At 35.9% G+C, this 21,045-nt stretch overlaps 1 protein-coding gene across 1 annotated transcript in view; it reads right to left on the bottom strand.

Moving 5' to 3' along the window:
• Positions 1-21,045, bottom strand: part of ADGRV1 (adhesion G protein-coupled receptor V1) — a 471,657-nt gene that overhangs the window by 1,279 nt on the left and 449,333 nt on the right. The window contains 2 exon segments of the mRNA XM_039875052.1: positions 7,550-7,727; positions 10,038-10,229. Of these exon segments, the coding sequence (XP_039730986.1) occupies positions 7,550-7,727; positions 10,038-10,229 (370 nt within the window).

Genomic DNA, 21,045 nt, shown 5'->3' with positions numbered 1-21,045 from the left:
GCTTGGCACTAAACAAGAAGGAAAGTGAAAAACCAGTTGCTGGGGAACTGAGACTTCCCTTTCTGTCTGAGATATAGGAAAGGCTATTTGCAGAGTTGGTAATTATGAGAAAACTGTGAATTAGCTTTGTCTTAATCTATTTGGGATGGAAACAGGAACCCATTAATAATCTTCTTTTAGCAAAACCTTCCCTCTTCTGGGTCTCTGTCCTTCTCACCCACCCTCTCTCTGTTAAAGGCTGCCATTGAAACCCCACTTCCTCCCTTTGCTTCTGTAACACTGTACAGAATCAGCGGATCAGAGGGTGGCTCATCCCATCCTCTGATCCACTCTTTCGAAGGCTGTTTTCTCTATCATCTCCTGTTGTTTGAACACTGGAGGCTTTGCCTTCGGCCCTGTTTCAAGGCCTACAAGAGCCACCTGACCCGCTGCCTGCTCTCTAGCCTAATGTCTCACTAGAGTTGCTGATCACTCCCTTTTCACATCATGTTATTACGCTGGCACTGTCTGAGATTCTTTTTATTCCCTAACTTCTTAATCTGTTTGCCTCCAGTCTTCCTATAACTATCAATTCAGGTATCACCTCTGGTGCTCATGAAAACATGATGATTTTTCTAAAATTTCTGACTCCCCTACTGGATTACATCCTTTCTATCTTTTATTGCTAACTCATAGGACAGTGCCCAGCACACTGTGGATGTTCAGTAAATGTTTGTCATATGTATAAACAAACTACGCTCTGCATCCTGGCTCTTGAAAATACCTCTTCCATCTTTATTGATCTGTTCCTCTGATCTATTCTGTATTCCACTGCCCCTTCCTGTTCAAGAACAAACATTAGTCCCTATGGCAAACTGCATCAAGTCTGGAACCCTCTGCATTGGCTTTTAAGACACTCTCTAATTGGATGTTTGGTTTCTTTTACCCTAACCCTAACTCTAAGACAGGGCAACACTGGGTTTGCATTTCTGGATTACACACACACACACAAAAGCAAAAATATGCATCAGATACTATCCTCTGGTTCGCCACTGATTTTATCCAGCCTTCTTGAATCATTTACGGTATTTGTCTGGCTCCTGAAAGTCACATTTAAGTCTGCCGCCATGTCTTAGAAGAACAAAGGGCCCATGCTTCTCTGCCAGGAAAGCAAGAGAACTGTGCCACTTTGGAAGAACTCAGTGGATTAGTAAGACATTGGCCACTCCATAAGGAGAAGGTGACTGAGCAGGCCCTGAGGCCTGTAGCATCTTGATCTAGGTGAGCAGGAACTAGAGGCTAAGTAACAGTACCGCCCAATATGTGATTAACTATGGAGAAACAAAGGAGACTCCACAATTAGTATCAGGGAAGATGAAGCTTCATGAATGAATCAGTACCAACTCTCTCTGATTTCAGTGTCGGGCCCACTCTAAATCTGATTAGGAACATATAAGCATTTTGCCTACCCTGGGAACAAAGCACACGAGAAGGAAGTTCTGTATTGAAAGCCTGCTGAGCAGACTGTGAGAGAAAGAGCAAACTGGGCTGGGAGGTTAACATGGGGAGCAGGTTCACAAGTGAATGGGTATCACCAGCTTGTTTAGCAGCCTAGACTCTTGGGAGATGTCAGCAAGTTCTAGATATGGCTTCCCCCCATTAAGTTACTACATCTACATGACCCACCTCATCTTCCTTTTCAACTTCTTTCCAGTTGAAATAAATGCATAGTACCCACATCCCAATCCCCAATGAGACTCAGAAAGGACACTTTTATACACAAGTATAACATGGCTGGATTGGGAGCCCAGGTCTCTTGGCCCTTTGTAATTCATTATATGATCTAAGAGAGTATTTTGCAGGAAGTATTCTAAGTTTCTGATAGGTATTTTTTGTGCTTAAGTTTTAAGTAAAAAATTTGAGAAAAATTCAGTAACCATGATAATAGTCACTCTCTCCTTTGGTAGATGGAACAGGCAATGTCAAAGGAACTTCAGGTAATAATTTACATTCATCTAGCATCTCTCTTTTCTTCAACATTTCAACAAGCTTTAGTTACAAAAGGGGTGGTTATTAGTCCCATTTTATGGATGCACGTACTGAGTGGGGATCAGAGGTGTTTGTTGAGTTGCCCACGTCACACAGAAGGGAAATCACAGAATGAAGATATACACTTGGCCTTTGCCCCCCAAAACAAGATGTTTTCTTCTATACCATACTGCCTCTTGTGGTGGAAGCTCTAATTGTGTCACCTCCTTGTCCTTCATGTTTCAGTGTTTAATCCTATCTATAGGGTAAGTTTTAAGTCCCTTGGCATATATTCAAGCTTCTATCCCATCCTTCCTCACTCAATAATCATGGTGCTGTGAATACTCAGGTGTTACAGAATACATTATGAACATTTAAAATTGTTTTTAAGCATTACAATAAATTGAACCCTCTATATTTGTGGGTCTGTTTTTGATTAGTTTATTCTTTTTTGTTCCTTAGATTCTGCATGTAAGTGAAATAATATGATATTTATCTTTCTCTAACTTATTTCGCTCAGCATAATAACCTCTAGGTCCATCCACTTTATTGCAAATGATAGGATTTCATTTTTTTTTTATGGCTGAGTAATATTCCATTGATTATACCAAACTATTTTAATATATTTGCCTTTGTTGTTATTTTGCAATATGCAAAAATTGTGCACTAGCACATTGGCCTCAAAAACATAGCTTTGATCATTCTGGAATTCAATCGTAACTGTTAAACAGGAACTTTGAGTCTGCTGACACATTTGTAAATACATGTAAAGAAGTGATGATATTTTCCAATTCAGAAACTGGCTCCCTGGGTTTTCCCTTGATCTTAGTGTAATTAGAAAGAGAATACCTTAGCTAAAGAGTGTCAAGTCTCCTGCTTGCCCCTTGGGAAAATGGTATTCTGACATTAAATTCTCTTTACTGTAGTCAAGTAAAAATATTCTACCTACTGAGTTAATATAAGTATTTTAGTATGTGTGTTTGAATATATAAAAAAAATTCCCTTATTAAAGATGAGGAGTTCAGAGAGTGATTAAAAAGGCACTGGAAATGGTATCGATGGCTATTTAAAGGTTTAGTCAGTCCCCTATCCTAAAATTTGTGCATCCGTCTACCCATCCATCCACCTATCCATCTTATATATATTCAGTTATTGAGATGTATCCTAGTCTTGTGAAACATACGCCCTGGCCGAGGACTAGCTCTTATTCTTATGTTGACATGTCCATCTGGCCAACCTTTCCTGCTTCTATATGGAATTTGTGCTTAGGTGGATCGTGCTTCCTACTTTTGTGACTGACCGGCTTATTTGTGCTTATTAACTTCTGTCCCAGCTGTTATATACTAGCTGACACATATTTTAGTGCAGGACTTAGAGAAAGGGAGTACATAGGACAAAACTGATGTAGGTGGTGTAATTCAAATAGGACAAACAAATCTCTTCCCACCTTGTCCTAACCCAGTGCCTAAAATCCCACAATTAAGATTTTTTTTTTCCACTTTAAAGGTGCTCCTTAAGAATTTTCTATTCAAATATAAAAAAAAACCCAGAAAATTCTTTTACCTTCTACCTGTGTTTATAGAGTGCTTTATTATGAATTATTCTAAAGCTAAGATAAGAAAAGTGCTAAAAAGAAGGGGTATTGAATGCCAAAGGCCCATTTTTCTTTTAAATTTCTAGTGTTCCCTAAGGTCAGCTATAGATCTAATACATGGTGTGAGGCTTGCCAGATAGCCTGGAACACAAGGAGAAATCTGTGGCTGGCTGTTATATATATTCTCAAGGGGAAAATTCTCAGGTGCACTGTAGAAATTATTGAGAAAAAGAAAATCTTCTCGATCTAGGATTATTGAGGTAGAAAGGAAAATAGGAGTTTGCTAGTCCAGTTATTACAGATGAGAAGGTTTGGTTAAGTGGCTTAGCTAAAGTTAGTGGTAAATCTGGGAGCTGGCTGCCCACCTCATAATCTAACGCTACACAATGCTTCAGGTCAGTGTCTCTGGAGTTTAATATAAAGCATCTGATCCAGGAACTTCAAATTAGGATTCAAATTGATGTGTGGTACATCAAAGGATACATGGTGGTGTGGGAAGGATAGCTTTAAGGAAATAGAGTATATTCCTAGACCTTAATTTCCATATGCACTCTTTTGCTGAGATTTATTTTTTAACTTTTGATAATTATTTGCCAAAACATTTAATAGTTTGTCATCAATGACTATTTATTCAACTGTAGACTAATAATAATTATAGTGATAACTTAATACAAAATAAATTTTGACACTACAGTCTTATGGTCTCAAAAATATTTAGGTTTCAATTGATATACACATTTTGTTGAAGAGAACTATGAGGGGATGAAGATTAAATGAATTTCAAGCATAAAATATATTACATTAGGATAAAATTCTGTAGTGGAAATGACATGGAAATACAAGTTCAAGAAGAAAAGAGAATGATGTAAATTTTCCAACTGTAAAAGAAAGGACTGCTCATATACTTTTAAAATGAAATGAATAACAATGGTATCAAATTGCTATAGAATTTAGACTCCTTTGAATTAATTTAAAATAATACGTAAAATGTTTATTTTAAAACACTAAAATTTTTAATATAGCGAGAATTACATTATTTGATACTATTTAAACTTAGGATGAAAATCTTTAGATAAATATATACAAAAGGTTATATAGCTTTTCAAAGTTGTTCAGGGGTTCAAATGAAAAAGACAGATCCACTTGACTTGGAATGGCCCATAGTTAAGTTGGACCTAAGATATAGCAAGATTTGCAAATTCAGATGTCACAGAGGACAGGGAAGCCAGCATTAACCAGTAATGCAGGTCTGGTGAGCAGTGTACAAAGTAGACAGCTAATGTTCTGTCCAAAGAGGCAGGCTCCAATCAAACAGTGTTGTGCTAGATTTTAAGCACTCCATTACTAGATTTTTTTTTTTGGAAATAGAAATTCTGGATTTTTACAGGATATCTAAAGTTTTAAATTTTGGTTCAAAAAAAAAATGCCAAAATGTTATGAGGGTCAAACGAAATACCCTGTTGGGCCAAATTTGGCCTGTGTGTCGATTGTAAATTCTGCTGTAGATGGAATGGCATGTGGACTGCTCCTTTGATTTGACCATATGCTAATGATGGAAAGTATCTAGGGAGTGGTTCTTGATTATTCTAGTATCTTTTCTAAAAATAGAGGGAACCAATGTTAGAGACCATTATCTTAGTCTTAAGTATTTATTACCTAATGGGTTTAGTAAACTCTAAGGAATACTAAATTCAATCTATAAGTAAGAAAGTCATTCCATACATTCCTGAACTACATGCATTTAGTACTTGTTAAACACACACACACACACACACACACACACACACACACACACACACACACACACACACACACACACACACACACACCACTCACATCTAATTTATGCGGCAAGAATTCATTTTGTTTTCTGTGTCATAACTCTGACAACAGACCACTTTGTAGTGTTGAGAACATAATCTTCTCAGAGAATTATTTGTAATCTGAATGCCCCTGTTTTAGTCTTAATGCTAATGAACATTTTATGCAGTTGCACATTCCCTCCTTTGTGAAAGGCTCTTCTTTCTTTAGTTCTCTTTCTCACCATTCTATAGTTTCCTCCCTGAGACTCTCTTCTATTTACTTTTTAAATGTAGATATTATCTAGAATGTTCTTGTTTCCTTTACTTTCTCTTGTTTTCTCTTTTTCCCTTACCCTTCCCTTCCTCACCTCTTTTTTCTTGCTCATCTCTTTCTTTCCACTCCCCCAGATCAAATTTATCTGCTTCAAATATAATCTCTGCACTGATTACTTATTTACCCTCTTTAATCCCTCACTTCTACCCTTGACCTATGGATGTTGCTGTTTTCCCCTTAAGAACTGGATCTCTAAAGGTGGGGAGTCTCCTTCCACATGTTCATGGCATGTACCTGGGGCCTGGCACCCCCAGCACACTCGGGGGGCCTGGTACACCCAGGGCCTGGTGCACCCAGGGTATGGTCCGTGGCTCCACCTGGGGCGCAAACCCAGGACCTTCTGCATGTAAAGCAGATGTGCTAACCAACTACACTATGGAGCCACTCCTTGCACTGATGCATTTAAATCAATATCTGTAACTCTGATCCCTCATCCAAGATCCTTCAAACCTGAATGTTTAAGAGCCGCCAGACCTAACGATCAATATGTCCAAATCTGAACTCGCTTCCCCCTGCAAACAAATAAATAAACAAATGCTCCGTACAGCTCCTTAGTCACTTGGTGAGAAGCATGAGCCCTCGCCAACTGTCTTCTCAGTGTTCCTCCTGTGTTCATCTTCTTTTATTTCCATTCCTCTACTGATTAATATGTCCAAATCTGAATATAGTTTCCCAAAGATACTGAGTCAGGGGATCCTCCCATTAAGGATGACTGTGAATATCTGAAGGAGGTGTGTTCCTGAAATCCAGTTGGAGGAACTACAACAATGCAGGTAAACTACCTTTCAGGCCTTTCTCCCCCTGCCTGGCTCCACTGACCCCCCGCCCCAGCCACACCACAGCGCTTCTTCTTGCCAACCAGGCCGTGCACCCTGGGCTCAGGCTAATTCTACTCCCTCAGTCTGTAATGCCTTTCCTCCACTCTTTACCTATTCAAAACCTACACATTTTTCAAGAATCAATTGAGAGGGCTTTAAAAAAATTTCCTTGATCAATAATTAATAACTCTTTCTCATTACTTATTTTACTCTTCCTTATGTCATGGTTGTGTGAATGCCTATTTTTCCAAGCAAACTCTAAGTTTCCGATTAATTAATTAATATAGGAATACACACACATAATAGTAAAATGTACTTTTGAATAATTATTTCAACAGGTTCTTCTGAGCATGGACGTATCTTCTTGCTTGACTGTACATCTAGAAATGAAAAGTTCACTGAAATTTTCATAACAGTAACAGTTCAACATTATTCTGAGGAAAAAAAAGAAAAAACTACATATTTGATTTGAAAACAACTATTCATTGGGGTCACAGGTTTAGTGGGGTTGAACTTATAGGAAGAGTCAATGAAATACTATATGTGATGGCATTTTGAAAACTGTAGAATTACACGTGGCCTATTATGTTGCCTTTGAAAGTTTCTGCTTTAAAGATACTCCATAAGAAGGTCTCTTTGGCAGATCAGAGGCAAAACCCTCTTAATGAAATCCCTACCAGGATGACTTACAACATTGAACATTTTAAGTAGTAGCCTGATGTTCTAGAAAGATTCCAGGATAGAAATATTTACATTTAGTTAAGAGTATGCTTTTTTTTTCTTAAAAACAAATTATAAATTATTTTTAGTTTGTGTTACATTTGGTGCCAAGAACAAAATATCCTAGAGTTGGGCTGGGATTAGAAATAGGTCATGAGAATCAGGGTGTACTAAGGGTGACTGATTGTACTTCTGCAGTTCCATGCGAAGAAGATACAAACTGTAGCACAGCAAGAGTGCCTACTTCTAACGTAGTTTGTGGTTCCATACATACCAGTTTTTAATGCAAATATCAAGTCATCAAACTCCTGGGACTCTTCATCAGCTATTAGTGACCCTTGGCCATATCCTCCGGAGGAAGGGAATGTGGCGCCATTTTGTGGACTTGGCTTTAAGTCAGGACTGGCCTGACTGGCTTGCTGGAAGGATCCTCTCTCCCAGTCAGGTGGCACCTTTTTGGATTGGGGTGGGGAGAAAAGGAAACCATAAAATGAATATATACCTATTTACTCTGGAACCTACAGAAAAAAATTGTATCTGCATTTCATTACACAGAACAAGTGAAAAGGATCTGTTTAGAATTAAGACCCTTAATTGTACCTTTGTTCCTTAAAAAAGTATGTTTCTCCCTGAGACAATCTAATCTGGTGATTCTAAATGATTTCTCTATTAAAATTAGTTGTAGATTTCTAAACTGTCATGTGTGAGAAAAAAATTATTTTTAACCCTATCAATAAATACATATTTTGTAGAATATGTGCAAAGAAAACTGTTAAAAAATATAAGAACTGGGGAAGAACCCTCTTAATCTTTAATCTAAGATACAACATAGAATTTTAAATATAGTAGCTACCTAGGAGGACACAATGAATTGAAAAAAAAAAAAAAGATTCTCTGATAGCTCTAAATTCCTCCTTTTTAAAAAATTAAATGATAAAAAAGATAGGCCTATCCTAAAATAATTCAATATATTTACTTCCCTCTTGGTTACTGGTAAACAATCCCTTAATCCCTTCTTTCCTAAAGCTTTCCTTTCTCTGAATGACTTTCTAGAATGTCTCTGACAGTCACTCACTGACTGCTGGATCAAGGCCAATTCTAAGCCTCTGAGGAATGCAGAGCACACTTCAGGGTATGCCACTGTGCAACACCCCAAACGAACATTCAAGTAGTGGCCCGAGCCCAGGAACTGAACTATCACAGCTGCTGCCTCCCAGGATAAGGTTTTCTGAGCCACTACAGGGATGCCTCATCTGAGAAGCGTGGCCTAACTACAGAAATAAATTTGCAAGAAGACAAACCTTAAAAAATTTTACTAAGAATTTGAACATCTAGACCAGCACTGTTCAACAGAACTTTCTGTGATGATACAAATATTTGACATTTGCATTCTCCATTATGGTAGCTGCCAGACACATGTGGCTTTTGAGCACTTGAACGTGTCCAGGGTGACTGATGAATGTAATTTTTAAGGTTATTTAATTTTAGTTAGTTTAAATTTAAATTGCCACACATTGCTAATGGCTATTGCACCGAATAGTTCAGGTCTAGGCAAATGCTGAACTGGGTAACTGATGAAAAAATACAAAAGCAATGTTTTTAAAGATTCACTCCTGAATTGCTGATCTTAAAAATACCATTTCAATCGTTATTAACTTGGATGTGAAAATAATTCAGTTTTAAGATCTTTTGGGATATAGAAATGGTATCAGATCTCTTAATATTTACGAGTACTAAAGACATATTCTGATTTTTAAATATTGCACTTAATTTTGATCATTTACCTTAATTTTAACCTATGAATAAAATTACTTTCTACATTAATATGGAAGAGAAAAAATATCACTAGGCAGGTAGATTATCTGCCTGCCTGCCTACTTACCTACCTACCTATCTATAAACTGCTTCCTTTTCAGACTGATGCACTTTGATTTCCTGACATTTTTCAAGATGCAAAGACAAGTACAGTTCCCCTTGGCTCTTTAATACAGAGAGGGCAGAATGAGCTTAGTAAGGAATGGCAGACAAACACATCTTAGGCACTGCAGGAATCGTCAGGGACCTGCATACCATCTCTTCCTGGACAAATGTCTTCAGGTATATTTTAAAATCTAGGCAATGGTCCCAGTGCTATGGTGGCATTACTGACAGGTTGGTGGTAATATGATTTAGACGTAGGAAACCAATATGATGTGGAAAGAATGCAGAGAGCTATGGGAGGTAGATTTTACAGAGGACATCCTGGATAGATTTTCTAGTAGTGCTGCTGAAGCACTCTTCAAGCCTTTGGTCTAAAATATTTTCTGGTATTTAAATTAAAAAGAGTTTTGGCCTATTTTCTTTTCACTGAGTGTTTGCTGGGATTGAAGTAGTGAGTTGAGATGCGTGAAGGAAGAGAGTTGTGTCAGTATTTTTAGGAAGAACAGTATTTAAAAAAACATTTCTGAAGCAGATTCAGTTACTGCCATGTCAAATTTGGAAGATTTTGAAGAAAGAGATGACTGATTTCCCAGTACAAACTGCTGGTTAGTATATGTCAAAGAGCAGGGAAGAAAATGAATTCAATAATAGGCTTGATACCATAGTAGGCAAATCAAATACCATAGATCAAAGGACGTCAGCAGGAAAAAGATTTAAAAGTCATGTAGCACCATTTAACTTGTACTCTTTATGAGATGGAAAGGCCTTCTATGGGAGAGAGACAGAGACAGCGAAAGAGCAAGAGCAAGGGCAAGGGCAAGGGCAAAGGCAAGGGCAGGCACCTCCTCCATAGCACTGATAAGGTTCTGGGTAGACTTGCTGATTTCCCCTCCAGCAGGAGGCATTCCACTCCCAGGCGTGAAGAAGGCTGTGCTGGGTCCTGGGTGCCCATTCACTTCCACCGTGTAACTGGCCTTCATAGGACAACACGTCTGGTTGTGTAGAATGAAATAGACCACAAAAACATAAAGTCCCTGTCAAAGAAAAAGAACACTAGCATGTAAAGGAAGTCTGCAACCATAGCTGAGGAATAAACACAGTTATAAGCAGAGTGATTTTCTACGAGTGTTCTCCAAATTCTACCCAAAGTTGTGAATTAGAGAACATGTTAGAAGACTAGCAAGAGGGCACTGTAAATTTCTGAATGTCATGAAAAGTTATTCTATGTCATTTGGGAAAACTGCCCTCTCGCTAAGAAATCATTTTTTCTTGGTTAAAACATAAGTAACTGAAATGCAGCCCAACTAATACAAAAAAAAAAAAAAAAAGAAAACAGAATTGCAGAAGTATATCCGATTAGCTGTGTACATTTTGTTTTAAAAAGCAAATCTCTTGCCTCCAGAAATTACTGTCTTTTCTCAGATTTCACTTATTCTCATTTTCTTCCTAGCAAAATGGCTGAAGTGAGGAACTAAAGCTCCACCCACCTTGTAGGATTATGGAAGGGCAGCACTAATTAAGCCTTCTGAGTTTATCTATCTATTTCACCCACTTATCTCATTCAGAAATAGAATCACTGGGTAGGGATGCAGAGGAATTCTGTGGATTGCTTAATATTCAGCATGCCTTGCCTCTCAGTAAATGTTACATAAGAACAATAAAGCTATCTTGTGCATTCTTAAAGATCTGCTGGCCCTTTAAATTCTTTTGCAATCTAGTCAAATTCTTGACAATTGCTTGGCTTCCATCACAGATAGCAACTCAAATTTTGTATTTCTGTTCCCAACAGGGCCTACACTGCTTTCCTTCATGATTTCTACAAGGGATCTACTGTATATGTCTAATGGTGCTGCTATAAAGCTTGTTAATTTTGACCTTTACACTCAGCCAATAAAACATGTTAAATTGTGCCTCTTGTATCTTAATCCTGGTGTTTAAATTTGGGAAGCAAATAAGAATCTCCTGAATTACTAAAATTCTTAAATTAATTCACAAAATGAAAGCAATACACTCAACTTATTAAAGAAAAGGAATTAATGTCAAGATTTTTCATAAAACACAAATAAGTATCTTCATACTGTGGAATTTGGATTCTCCCATAGTTTCCAACATTTCTGGGAGTGTAGAAGCAATAAAGTAAATAATATACTTAGCTTGAAATTTACTGGTATAAATAGGAAAAAATTTATTAGAAAATACACAAGGCATAAGAATTATAACCAACTTTTAATATAAAATGAAATCAGAGGACAGTCTGCAAGGTAGGTCGCTAGCATTTGGTTTCTGTTACCTTTTCTGGAATAGTTACAAATAAGGCCTTTCTCCCCTTTCTGCTGGAATAACCCCTTCCCAGATTGGCATCTAGTCCACAAAATTAACAAATATGTTTTAAAATCAGTGGTTTATCTGCTAAAATATTTTAAATGTAATTACTTTAATTATGATAAAAAATTAGTAACAGAAACATTTATTTCCTTTTGAATTAGGGCCGTTTTGTTTTTCTGGAATTATTTTCACGTGCAAATGACGTTGTGAACATTAGCTGAAACAAATCTTCCTGGAAACACACATACACATCCAAAATTTTTCTTGCACAAGTAATTTTTCACATGAGTATGACCTAATTACGTTGGCCACAGCGATAGACAAAACAGGAAAAAAATTAAACTGTCAGCTTTAAAAACTGTGAGAATGTCACTGATTTATTTCAGGATTTCTCTAAGTGTTACGAAGTGATAGGGTAAAAGCTAGATCAGGAAACAAAAAACATACTTTAAAATCCATCTCTAAGGACTCATTTGTTAAAACAGCACATTCTTGTTTGTTTTTATATCTACCCTTTTGTGCTTCAGGAAAGGAAATGACTGCTGAAAATAACTTGCCTGTGAACACTGCATGTATTTTTTTTTTCTTAAAAGACTATTTACATATACAGTAAATACTTTGAGTCTTTTAGATGTGCCCTAGGAAATATAAACACTGTTAAAATGGAAAGAAAAGAATGTTTAAATGCAGATCGTATGACATTTGCCTGTGTTCAGCCCAGGCGGGGCAAATTTAGAAAAGGAAACTTCATTATCCAAAGTACTCAGCTGTGGAGGTTTCTGACCTCAGAGTGAAAACAAGTCTCTATTCCAAACACTGTGTTAAATCTCAGGCTCTCTTTTGTATGCGAGTCTGTAAAAGAATTTTAAGAGAGAATCCAGAATCTCAGTTATTCAATCCAATATGCTGACTACCCACTATGTGCACTGCCAGGCACTGAGATGCAAAAATGTTTGGCTCCTTCTCTCAGGTTGCTCACAAAGACAATAATATCCTACAAAATAGTAAGTTAACTATTTTAAAGCAGGACATACTTCATCCATCTGTTCTTCCTATTCTTTACCTAGTAAAGGCTTACAGAGAAGGGGGTTCTTTCTGAGGACTGCTGTTTTGATTATTTAGTTGGATCTCCTAATAGAATGATGAAAAATGCTTTCTAAAGTCTCTAGTTACATTGGATCTGGATTGACCACACTCACTATGGCTAATTCTGTATTTCTTTTAATTCAGGAATTTAAACTCATTAAAAAAACATTCAGTGAGATACCAATGAGACCATAATAGTCTAAAGGAGTTAATAAATATTTTCAACCTCATAAAGGAGCAAAATAAGTACAGGAGATTTTGGCTGATGATCTCAATAACTTCCATCAGTTCCATATGAAGTGAGAAAGAATCAACATTGGCATTTGACAAATTTAACCAAGGAGTGGTGGCAGATGAGAAATTGATTAAGCCCTGTCTCTGAAGGAAGTGAAGTCACTGGGCTTCATATTGATTTGGAGAACTCATCTGAAACTTGAGAGTGTCCCCTGTGAGGGCAAAGAAACAGCCCTCAACTAGGAGCGGTAAAACTTTGCAGGACCTGTAAAAAGATCTCAGAAGAGGGTAAAGCTCAGGTATTCAAACCATAATTGCACTCAAGCTGTTTAAGTCAGCAATCCTCTGCCACCCCACAATTCCTTAAGGTTACAGGAAAGTGGCTAAAGTATCAAATGCATTAAATAAACCCATTTAACAACTGCGTAGACACATTTCTTTAACATTATTTGTCTCTAAATAAAGTGAATCATTAGTTCATGATTTATTTCTCCTGCACTCTGACTGCTATCTTTCACTCACAGCCAATTTTCTAGTGTGACAGACTTCACACTTGTCCTCCACCAACAAGCATTCGCACACCATACAGCAAGAACTCACAGCAACCCTGAGCTAAATGTGAACAATCTGACATATTGACTCTATATGGCCTCTGTTTCTAGTATTTATTTCAGATTCTCACAGTTTTGACCAATGATATATGATAAAAATATGCAGGTAACAGTGCCTAGCCTACCATTAAAACACAAAGAATTGAATCAGTCTAGATATTAAATTTTAGAGTGGTGCCAGCACTTAATATATTTGAAGAATAAAAAGCTAGAGACCTATAGGCAATGAGGGATTGGTTTTAAAAACACCACATATCTCACTCCATGCCATGACAACTGATGAACAACAGTACTATCAGGAGCTGAAACTGGTTGTAAGTGAGACATATCATGACTCAGAATTTGAAAATAAAGGAAGATATTTTGCTAATATAAATCCAGTTACTCAAGATGAAAATGACAGAGATGAAAGGAATTAAAGAAGCTAATAGGTTAACAAAAATACTTAAGGATTGGTAATTGCTATCTTGGAAATAAATAGGAGTTCTGATGATTATAACTGAAGATGAATGAAAAGATGTAATGTTAATATAAGAAAAGTTTCCTAAAAAATACTGAAAAAGAACTGAATCTAGAGATTAAAAGTATAATACCATGGACCAGGGAAATTTTGGTATAGGTTCCTTAATTTCCATATCTCTTAATGGTAAATTTTAGGATGACTTCAGACTTCTATTCATCAACTTTTAGTGTTAAAAGATAATGGAACAATATCTCTTAAGTTCTGAGAAAAAAATGGTCCAAGAATATTATACTCAGGCAATATAGCATTTGGAACTATCAAACATAAAAAAAAATGCTGGGAATTCAGCATTCACAAATCTTCTTGAGGGGAACTCCCAAACTATAAGATAATAAAATATAACCAATAAAGACATGAATTGCCCATAGAGAGCAAAAAAACAGAATTCAGTAATGAAGATAGCAAAAGGATCACGTAAAAGATCTATATGCATTTAGATATAGAACTAATACTGAAAAAAACTATGAGAATTATATTTACATACTCAAGTGTAAATGTTAAGTATCTAGACAATGTAAAAAACATAATATTAACTAAAAATAAATGCCTGAGTTGGGAACAGTGGAGATGGGAAGACATCTGAGTATTGATGAATTATCATCTTTTTTAGTATAAAGTAATTGATACTATGAAACTGAAATACCTAGGTGATAAAAACCAGTGATTCCATTCCTTTATTTAAAATTTCTTTTCTTAATTTAAGAGAAACTTTTTGCCTCTCCTGTGGTAATTAGAATATCTTTTGTGGTGCAGAAGTATTTTTTGAAATTTGGTAATTATTTCTCTTCCATTTTAGTTTTTCTTGTGGCAAATTCAAGGAGACTGAAATTAAATTTTGTATATTATAGCAACTATAACATGGTTATATTTAAAAAATTTATTTGTATTAGGCAACTGATAATATTTAGTATGGCTAGAAAGATGTCTGGAATGAGATTCATGTAATGTTATTATTTTTACTTTAAAAATAGTTAATGGCCTTTAAGGAGACCTAATGACATAGAAATGTGTAAAGTAGGAATAATTTTTTAAATGACCTTTTACATTTAACGATTTATTGGCTCTTTCTCATGTTTTTCATTCCTTTCTGTAGAATTGGATTTCTTGCATATTATTTCCCCTTTCCTTCAGTCTGCAGAACTTTTTGGCGTTTCCTGTAGTTCAGATTTGTTAGAAATACATTTGCTCAGCTTTTGTCTGCATGAAAATGTCTTTATTCCACCTTCATTTTAGAAAAATATTTTTTAAATCATTCTTTTATTTTTCAATTATAGTTGGCACATAATATGTTTCAGGTGTACAACATAGTGATTTTACATTTATATAACTTATGAAGTGATCACTCCAATAAATCTAGTACCCATAGGACATGGTTCATAGTTATTACAATATTATTGACTATATTCCTAATGCTATACTTTACATTCCCATGACTGTTTTGTAACTACTAATTTGTACTTCTTAATCCCTTCTTTCTTTTCTACTACCCGCCCCCCTCCCACCCCCCGCGCCAACCACCCTCCTATCTGGCAAACTTCAAAATGTTCTCTGTATCTATCAGATTGTTGCTGTTTTGTTTGTTCATTTATTTTGTTCTTTAGATTCCAAAATGTAAGTGAAATCATATGGCATTTATCTTTCTCTGTCTGACTTACTCCACTCAGCACAATACACTCTAGGTCTATCCATGCTGTTACAGATAGAAGATTTCTTTTATTTTTATGGCTACGGAAGTAATATTCTGGTGTATGTGTGCGTGTGTGTGTGTGTGTGTGTGTGTGTGTGTGTGTGTGTGTGTGTAACATCTTCTTTATCCATTGATCCACTGATGGACACCTGGGTTGACTCCATATCTCAGCTATTGTAAATAATGCTTCAATGAACATATAAATTCACATGTCCCTTCAAAGTAGTGTTTTGAGTTTCTTCTAATAAATACCCAGAAGTGAAATTAATGGGTCTGTCTTTGTCTCTTGTTCTAGTCATTGTTTTAAAGTCTATTTTATCTGGTATAAGTATTGTTACCCCAGGTTTATTTATTTATTTTTCATTCCCATTTTCCAAATATCTTTTTCCATCTGTTTACCTTCAGTCTGTGTGTGTCTTTTAATCTGAAGTGAGTCTCTTGAAGGCAGTACAGGTAAGGATCTTGTTTTCTTATTCCTTCAGCCACCCCATCTTTTGATTGGAAGATTTAATCCATTTACATTTAAAGTAATTGTTGATAAATATGTAGTTATTGTTATTTTATTACTCATATTTTTAACCTTTTTTCTTTCTTTCTTTCCTCCTCCTCCTCCTCCTCCCTCCTCCTCCCTCCTCCTCCTTCCTCCCTCTACTCCCCCTTCCCTCCCATTTTCCTTCCCCGTCCTTCTCCTTCTCCTTCTCCTTCTTCAAGAAGTCCCTCTAACATTTCCTGTAATACTGGTTTGGTGGTGATGAACTCCTTTAGCGTCTTCTAGTCTGAGAAGCTCTTTATCTGCTCTTCGATTCTAAATGATAGCTTTGCTAGATAGAGTAATCTTGGTTATAGATAGAGTAACCTTGCTTTTCATCACTTTGAATATTTCGTGCCAATCCCTTCTGGCCTGCAAAGTTTCTGTTAAGAAATCACCTGATGGGAGCTTCCTTATAGGTAACTAATTGCTTTTAGAGAAATATTTTCAATGGATAGAGAATCCTAGGTTAACAGGTTCTGTCCTTTGTTTGTTAGGGGACTTTAAAGATATCATTCCATTGTCTTCTTTTCCAGAGTTTCTGATGAGAATAGTGTTAATTTTTATCATTATTTTCTTGTATACAATGTTCCCTTTACTTCCCCAAGCTTCTCTTATGATTTCCTATTTAGAATTTTCAAGAGTCTATGATATGACTAGGTATATTTTTCTTTTCTTTTCTTGGGGTTCTCTAAGCTTTTTGGATCTGTGGTTTGTGCTATTGAATTTAGAAAATTCCTAGCCATCATTGTTTCCATTATGGTCACCTAATGTTAATGAGGATTACTTATGAATGAAGTTTGAAATGATTTTAAAAGTTTTTAACCTTTGTACTTTTATTCTAATTCTTTATAATAAATATTTATCCCTTCCTCCCCCCAAAATTAGTGAGTTGACAACACAAAAAAACTCTAAGCAAATTTGTCAGTATATTAGTAATGATCGATTCTATATAATAGGAATATGGACACATGGACCATTTATTATTGTTGTTTTTATTTTTAAAACTTAGAAACAAAGGTTGTAAAATAATAGGTATGATGTTTTTGGAGACATAAAGAAAATGTGCAATTTCAAAACCTCCAAATATATATTAATTCTGTTATGAAAAATAGTTAAGGAATAGGCAGCGGAATCATACAAGTGGCCTAATCAAAACCACCTATCTTTTAGATAGCCTAAGAAAGTGCACAAAACAATGCAGCATAAGAGAGTTAGAGGAATGAAATCTTCATTAAAATTAGGCTTTCTCTAGCTTAAAAATTACAAATTTTGGATTAAAAAAAGAATATCTTACATTAAACTGTAACCTCCCAGAAAGCAAGAGACTATGTCGAGTTCACTGTTGTATTTTTAGTTTATAGCACGGTCTCTGGCACACAGGAGGAGCTTAAGAAATATTTGTTAAATGAGAAATTATGGTTTTTAAATTTCATCAGTGGGATGGTGTGGGGACGGACTTGGGTCTGAAGCGTTACGTTGGTTTAAGTCCTGTGATTTTCTCACTATAGTTAGGTAACTCAGTAGTTGCTCAATAAAATTTTGTTTTAGCTTAGTATTTCTGTTTCACATGTACCATGTGCCAAGACTCTCTCATGGGAGAATGAAGTGCCACACCCGCTGGGTCTCTGCTCTTCTGGGTCAGTGTAACCTCTGGTGGGGGATGCATTTGGTACTGAGCACCCAGGTGATTTCTGGCTGTGTCTGGCTTCTCTGCTGGGGCTGGGTTTATATATTGCTGCTGGTCTTTCTTGTGGCTTCTTCTCTTTAAGGGTTTCACAGCTTTCTGCTTTTGCTCTCCACTTGGCAGACACCCTTGCAAAGTCCCCATGACCTCTGTTTCTGGCTTTGCACTGCTCTTGGGTCGCTGACCTACTGCTATTTTGCTCCTCCAGTGATTGTGCAGCAATGATAAAAGATTTCATACCAATGACAGAATTGAAAAGACAAATACAATATTTCTGCATTTGTAGACTTTTTTCAGGTATGAGAAAAGTAGAAATTTCACCTTTTATAACAATGAAATGTTTTTAAACTGTTCTTATTTTTCATACTTTAAGTTGCTTTTGTTAATGTTCTTTTTTATAAGAATCACAATCTAACGTGTGCATTAAATATACAGAGAAAAGAAACAAGAGAGTTCATCTTGACAGCCATTGTTAGTCAGCATAACTGAAAACCTTAGAAATCTGAGGGAACAATTATTACTCAAATTCTTTTAAAATTATTTGGATGGAATAGGTAATTACCTAGTGTTCACCATAGGTTATAGCAAATTCTTCTAAAATTTCTTACTAATCTAAGGGACATTATTTATTTAGAACTGGTAGAGTCAATAAAAGTTCAGTTGCTTTAGTCTGCTGGCTTCAGAAATATCTATAACTAAAATATGTGGGTAATAGGCCTTCAGTTTCAAGGTTTGGGCTTGACAAAACGTTTATCTTCAACTCTGTATTCCCTAGAAACAACAATTCTATAAGTTTTTATCATAAATATCCAGAGTATAGACAAGATATTTTTCCTATTATATAATCAGGGTTTCTATCTGCAATTTAAGAACATATTTCTCTGCATGTCACTTACAGACATAAGAAACATTTGTTCAGTCTTTATGACAAATGCTCATGAACCAAAAGACAATTATTAGGTCACGCCTCAGCAATCTCAACTCCAGATGATATGATCCCTATTCCTTCAGCCTCTCTTCTTGAACCTTGCTCTACAGAGCTTCATCTCTGAGACTCTAAGTGTTTTTCATGCTTTTAAGTTTCAAAGCATGGAGAACGAATTAGTCATGATACTACTTATCAGAAGCCAGACTGTTCCTGACAAGATCGAAGGAACGAAAAATTTAGCTTTTTTATTTTTTCTTAAGTTACAGGAACACAAACTCCTGACCCCACCAAACGTCTGAGAGTTCCTAGATTAGAGACTTCTCAGAAGTACAAATCTTAGGACTGAGGGATAGAGAAGGCTGGAGGTGGTCACAATAGTACTGAGATGAACTAAATAATGTAGAAGAGGTTTTGAATCTGAGAATAATTTTTTTAAGATTTTAATAAAAAGTAAGAAATGAATAGAGTTAGAAAAAGCTTTGAATTTAAAATTTTTTTATATAAATAATATAGATATCAACTGTATCATAATTATTTAAATCTTGTTATAAGTATTAAAAAAAAGAATTCAAAAGCATTTTTTATTTATTCTGAGAAATTTCTGTCACAGGCAACTAAAAATAGCCAGTATATAGAATGAAATAATATTAATAACTACAATACCAATAAGAAAGTAAAATGAGTTATTTTCATGCCCTCTGGTGTGGTTCTTCTATGCAGAAAAGACTGTGCAAAAGTTCACTTTTAGTTTCATCTAACTGTAAAAAAATTTGCAGGGTATCCAGTGAACTGTGGTCATGGGTCAAGTCAGCCCACTGACAATCTGCATATGTATATCAAGTCACCACAATTTGTACTCTAAATACCTTACACTTTTATTTGTCAATTATACCTCCATAGAACCGAACAAAAATAAACACACATAACAATAGAAAGGACAAATTATTGATACACACAACAGCATGAATGAATGCCAAAATTGGTATTCTGAGTAAAAAAAGCCAGAGACACAAAAGAATACTTACTGCACAATTTCACTAATACAAAATTCTAGAAAACACAAATTAATATAGTGATAAAAGGCAGATCAGTGTTTCCTGGCTCTGGGAGGAGAGGGAGGTATGTTCTATGTGGGGGGCAAATCTTTTGGGGGTGATAGAAACGTTCTGTATTTTGATTGTGGTGATGGTGGTTTCACTGGTGTGTAACCGCCTGTGTTTTTGAAAGCTTAAGAACAAACTAGGGTTTGAATTTGTTGTTTTAATAAATTGAACACTAATCTTTAAGCCATGGGCCAGCAAACTTTTTTTGAAAAGAGTTACACAGTAAATATTTTAGATTTAGCAGGACATATGGTCTCTGTCGAAACTATGCTGAAATTTGAATTTCAAACAATTTTCACATCACAAAATATTATTTTCCTGTTTATAACATTTATAAATGTAAAAACCATTCTTAACTCTGTAAGCACTTTTAAATATAGTTTTTGTCAGCACCTTTTATATTGCCTTTTTGAAAACAAGTCTTTAAAAATTTAGCATTCTGTATCTGTTAACCACTCTATCGATTAAGCTTAATTGTTTGGACAGTGATAGGTGACCAAAGAATAGTGTTGATGATGAAAAGGAAAAACTGAATGACCCAATAAAAATAAGAAAGGAGAAGGAATCATTTTGCTGTGGAAATTAAATTTCATATATGTTGAAGTGAAAACACATAAGACTATTTTAAGTATTAGACTGAGGTCATGAGAGAAGGCAAGGTTAGAGACCTAAGTGTGGAAATAGCTGTGCAGTGGTAAAAACTGAAGCCATTGGGTGTATGCTTTTATTTTTCAGGGAAGACACTATGTAGAGAAAATATCCGAGTGCTCAGGATTATACACAGCTGGGGGATATACAGGAAGAGGAATCAGTGAAGTAAACAGGAATGACACACTGGTCAAGCAGGTCAGCTAAGAGGACAGCCGCAACTCACTGTCTCAGGAAGGCCAAGACGAAATTCTGTTCCAGAGGAATGAGGTGGTCCACATCGTCAAACACAGACATCGTGAAGAAGGAAAAAGAGGCATTTATTCATTTCAGATGTAACCGATGTCTTATGGAAAAACACAGTTACGATAGAGAGAGTGGTGAGAATAGACTGAAATAGGTAATATACATAGTTCTGTCAAGAAAAAGGTACCCTTTGGTTAGTGAATAATCTGACTCATGACGAGATCAGTAAGTTTGATAACTATA

This window comes from Pteropus medius, unplaced genomic scaffold (genome assembly GCF_902729225.1).
Source record: "Pteropus medius unplaced genomic scaffold, Ma_sr-lr_union100, whole genome shotgun sequence".
Lineage (NCBI taxonomy): Eukaryota > Metazoa > Chordata > Mammalia > Chiroptera > Pteropodidae > Pteropus > Pteropus medius.
The sequence above is the reverse complement of the archived record's forward strand: the minus strand, read 5'-3'. Positions and strand labels throughout refer to the sequence as shown.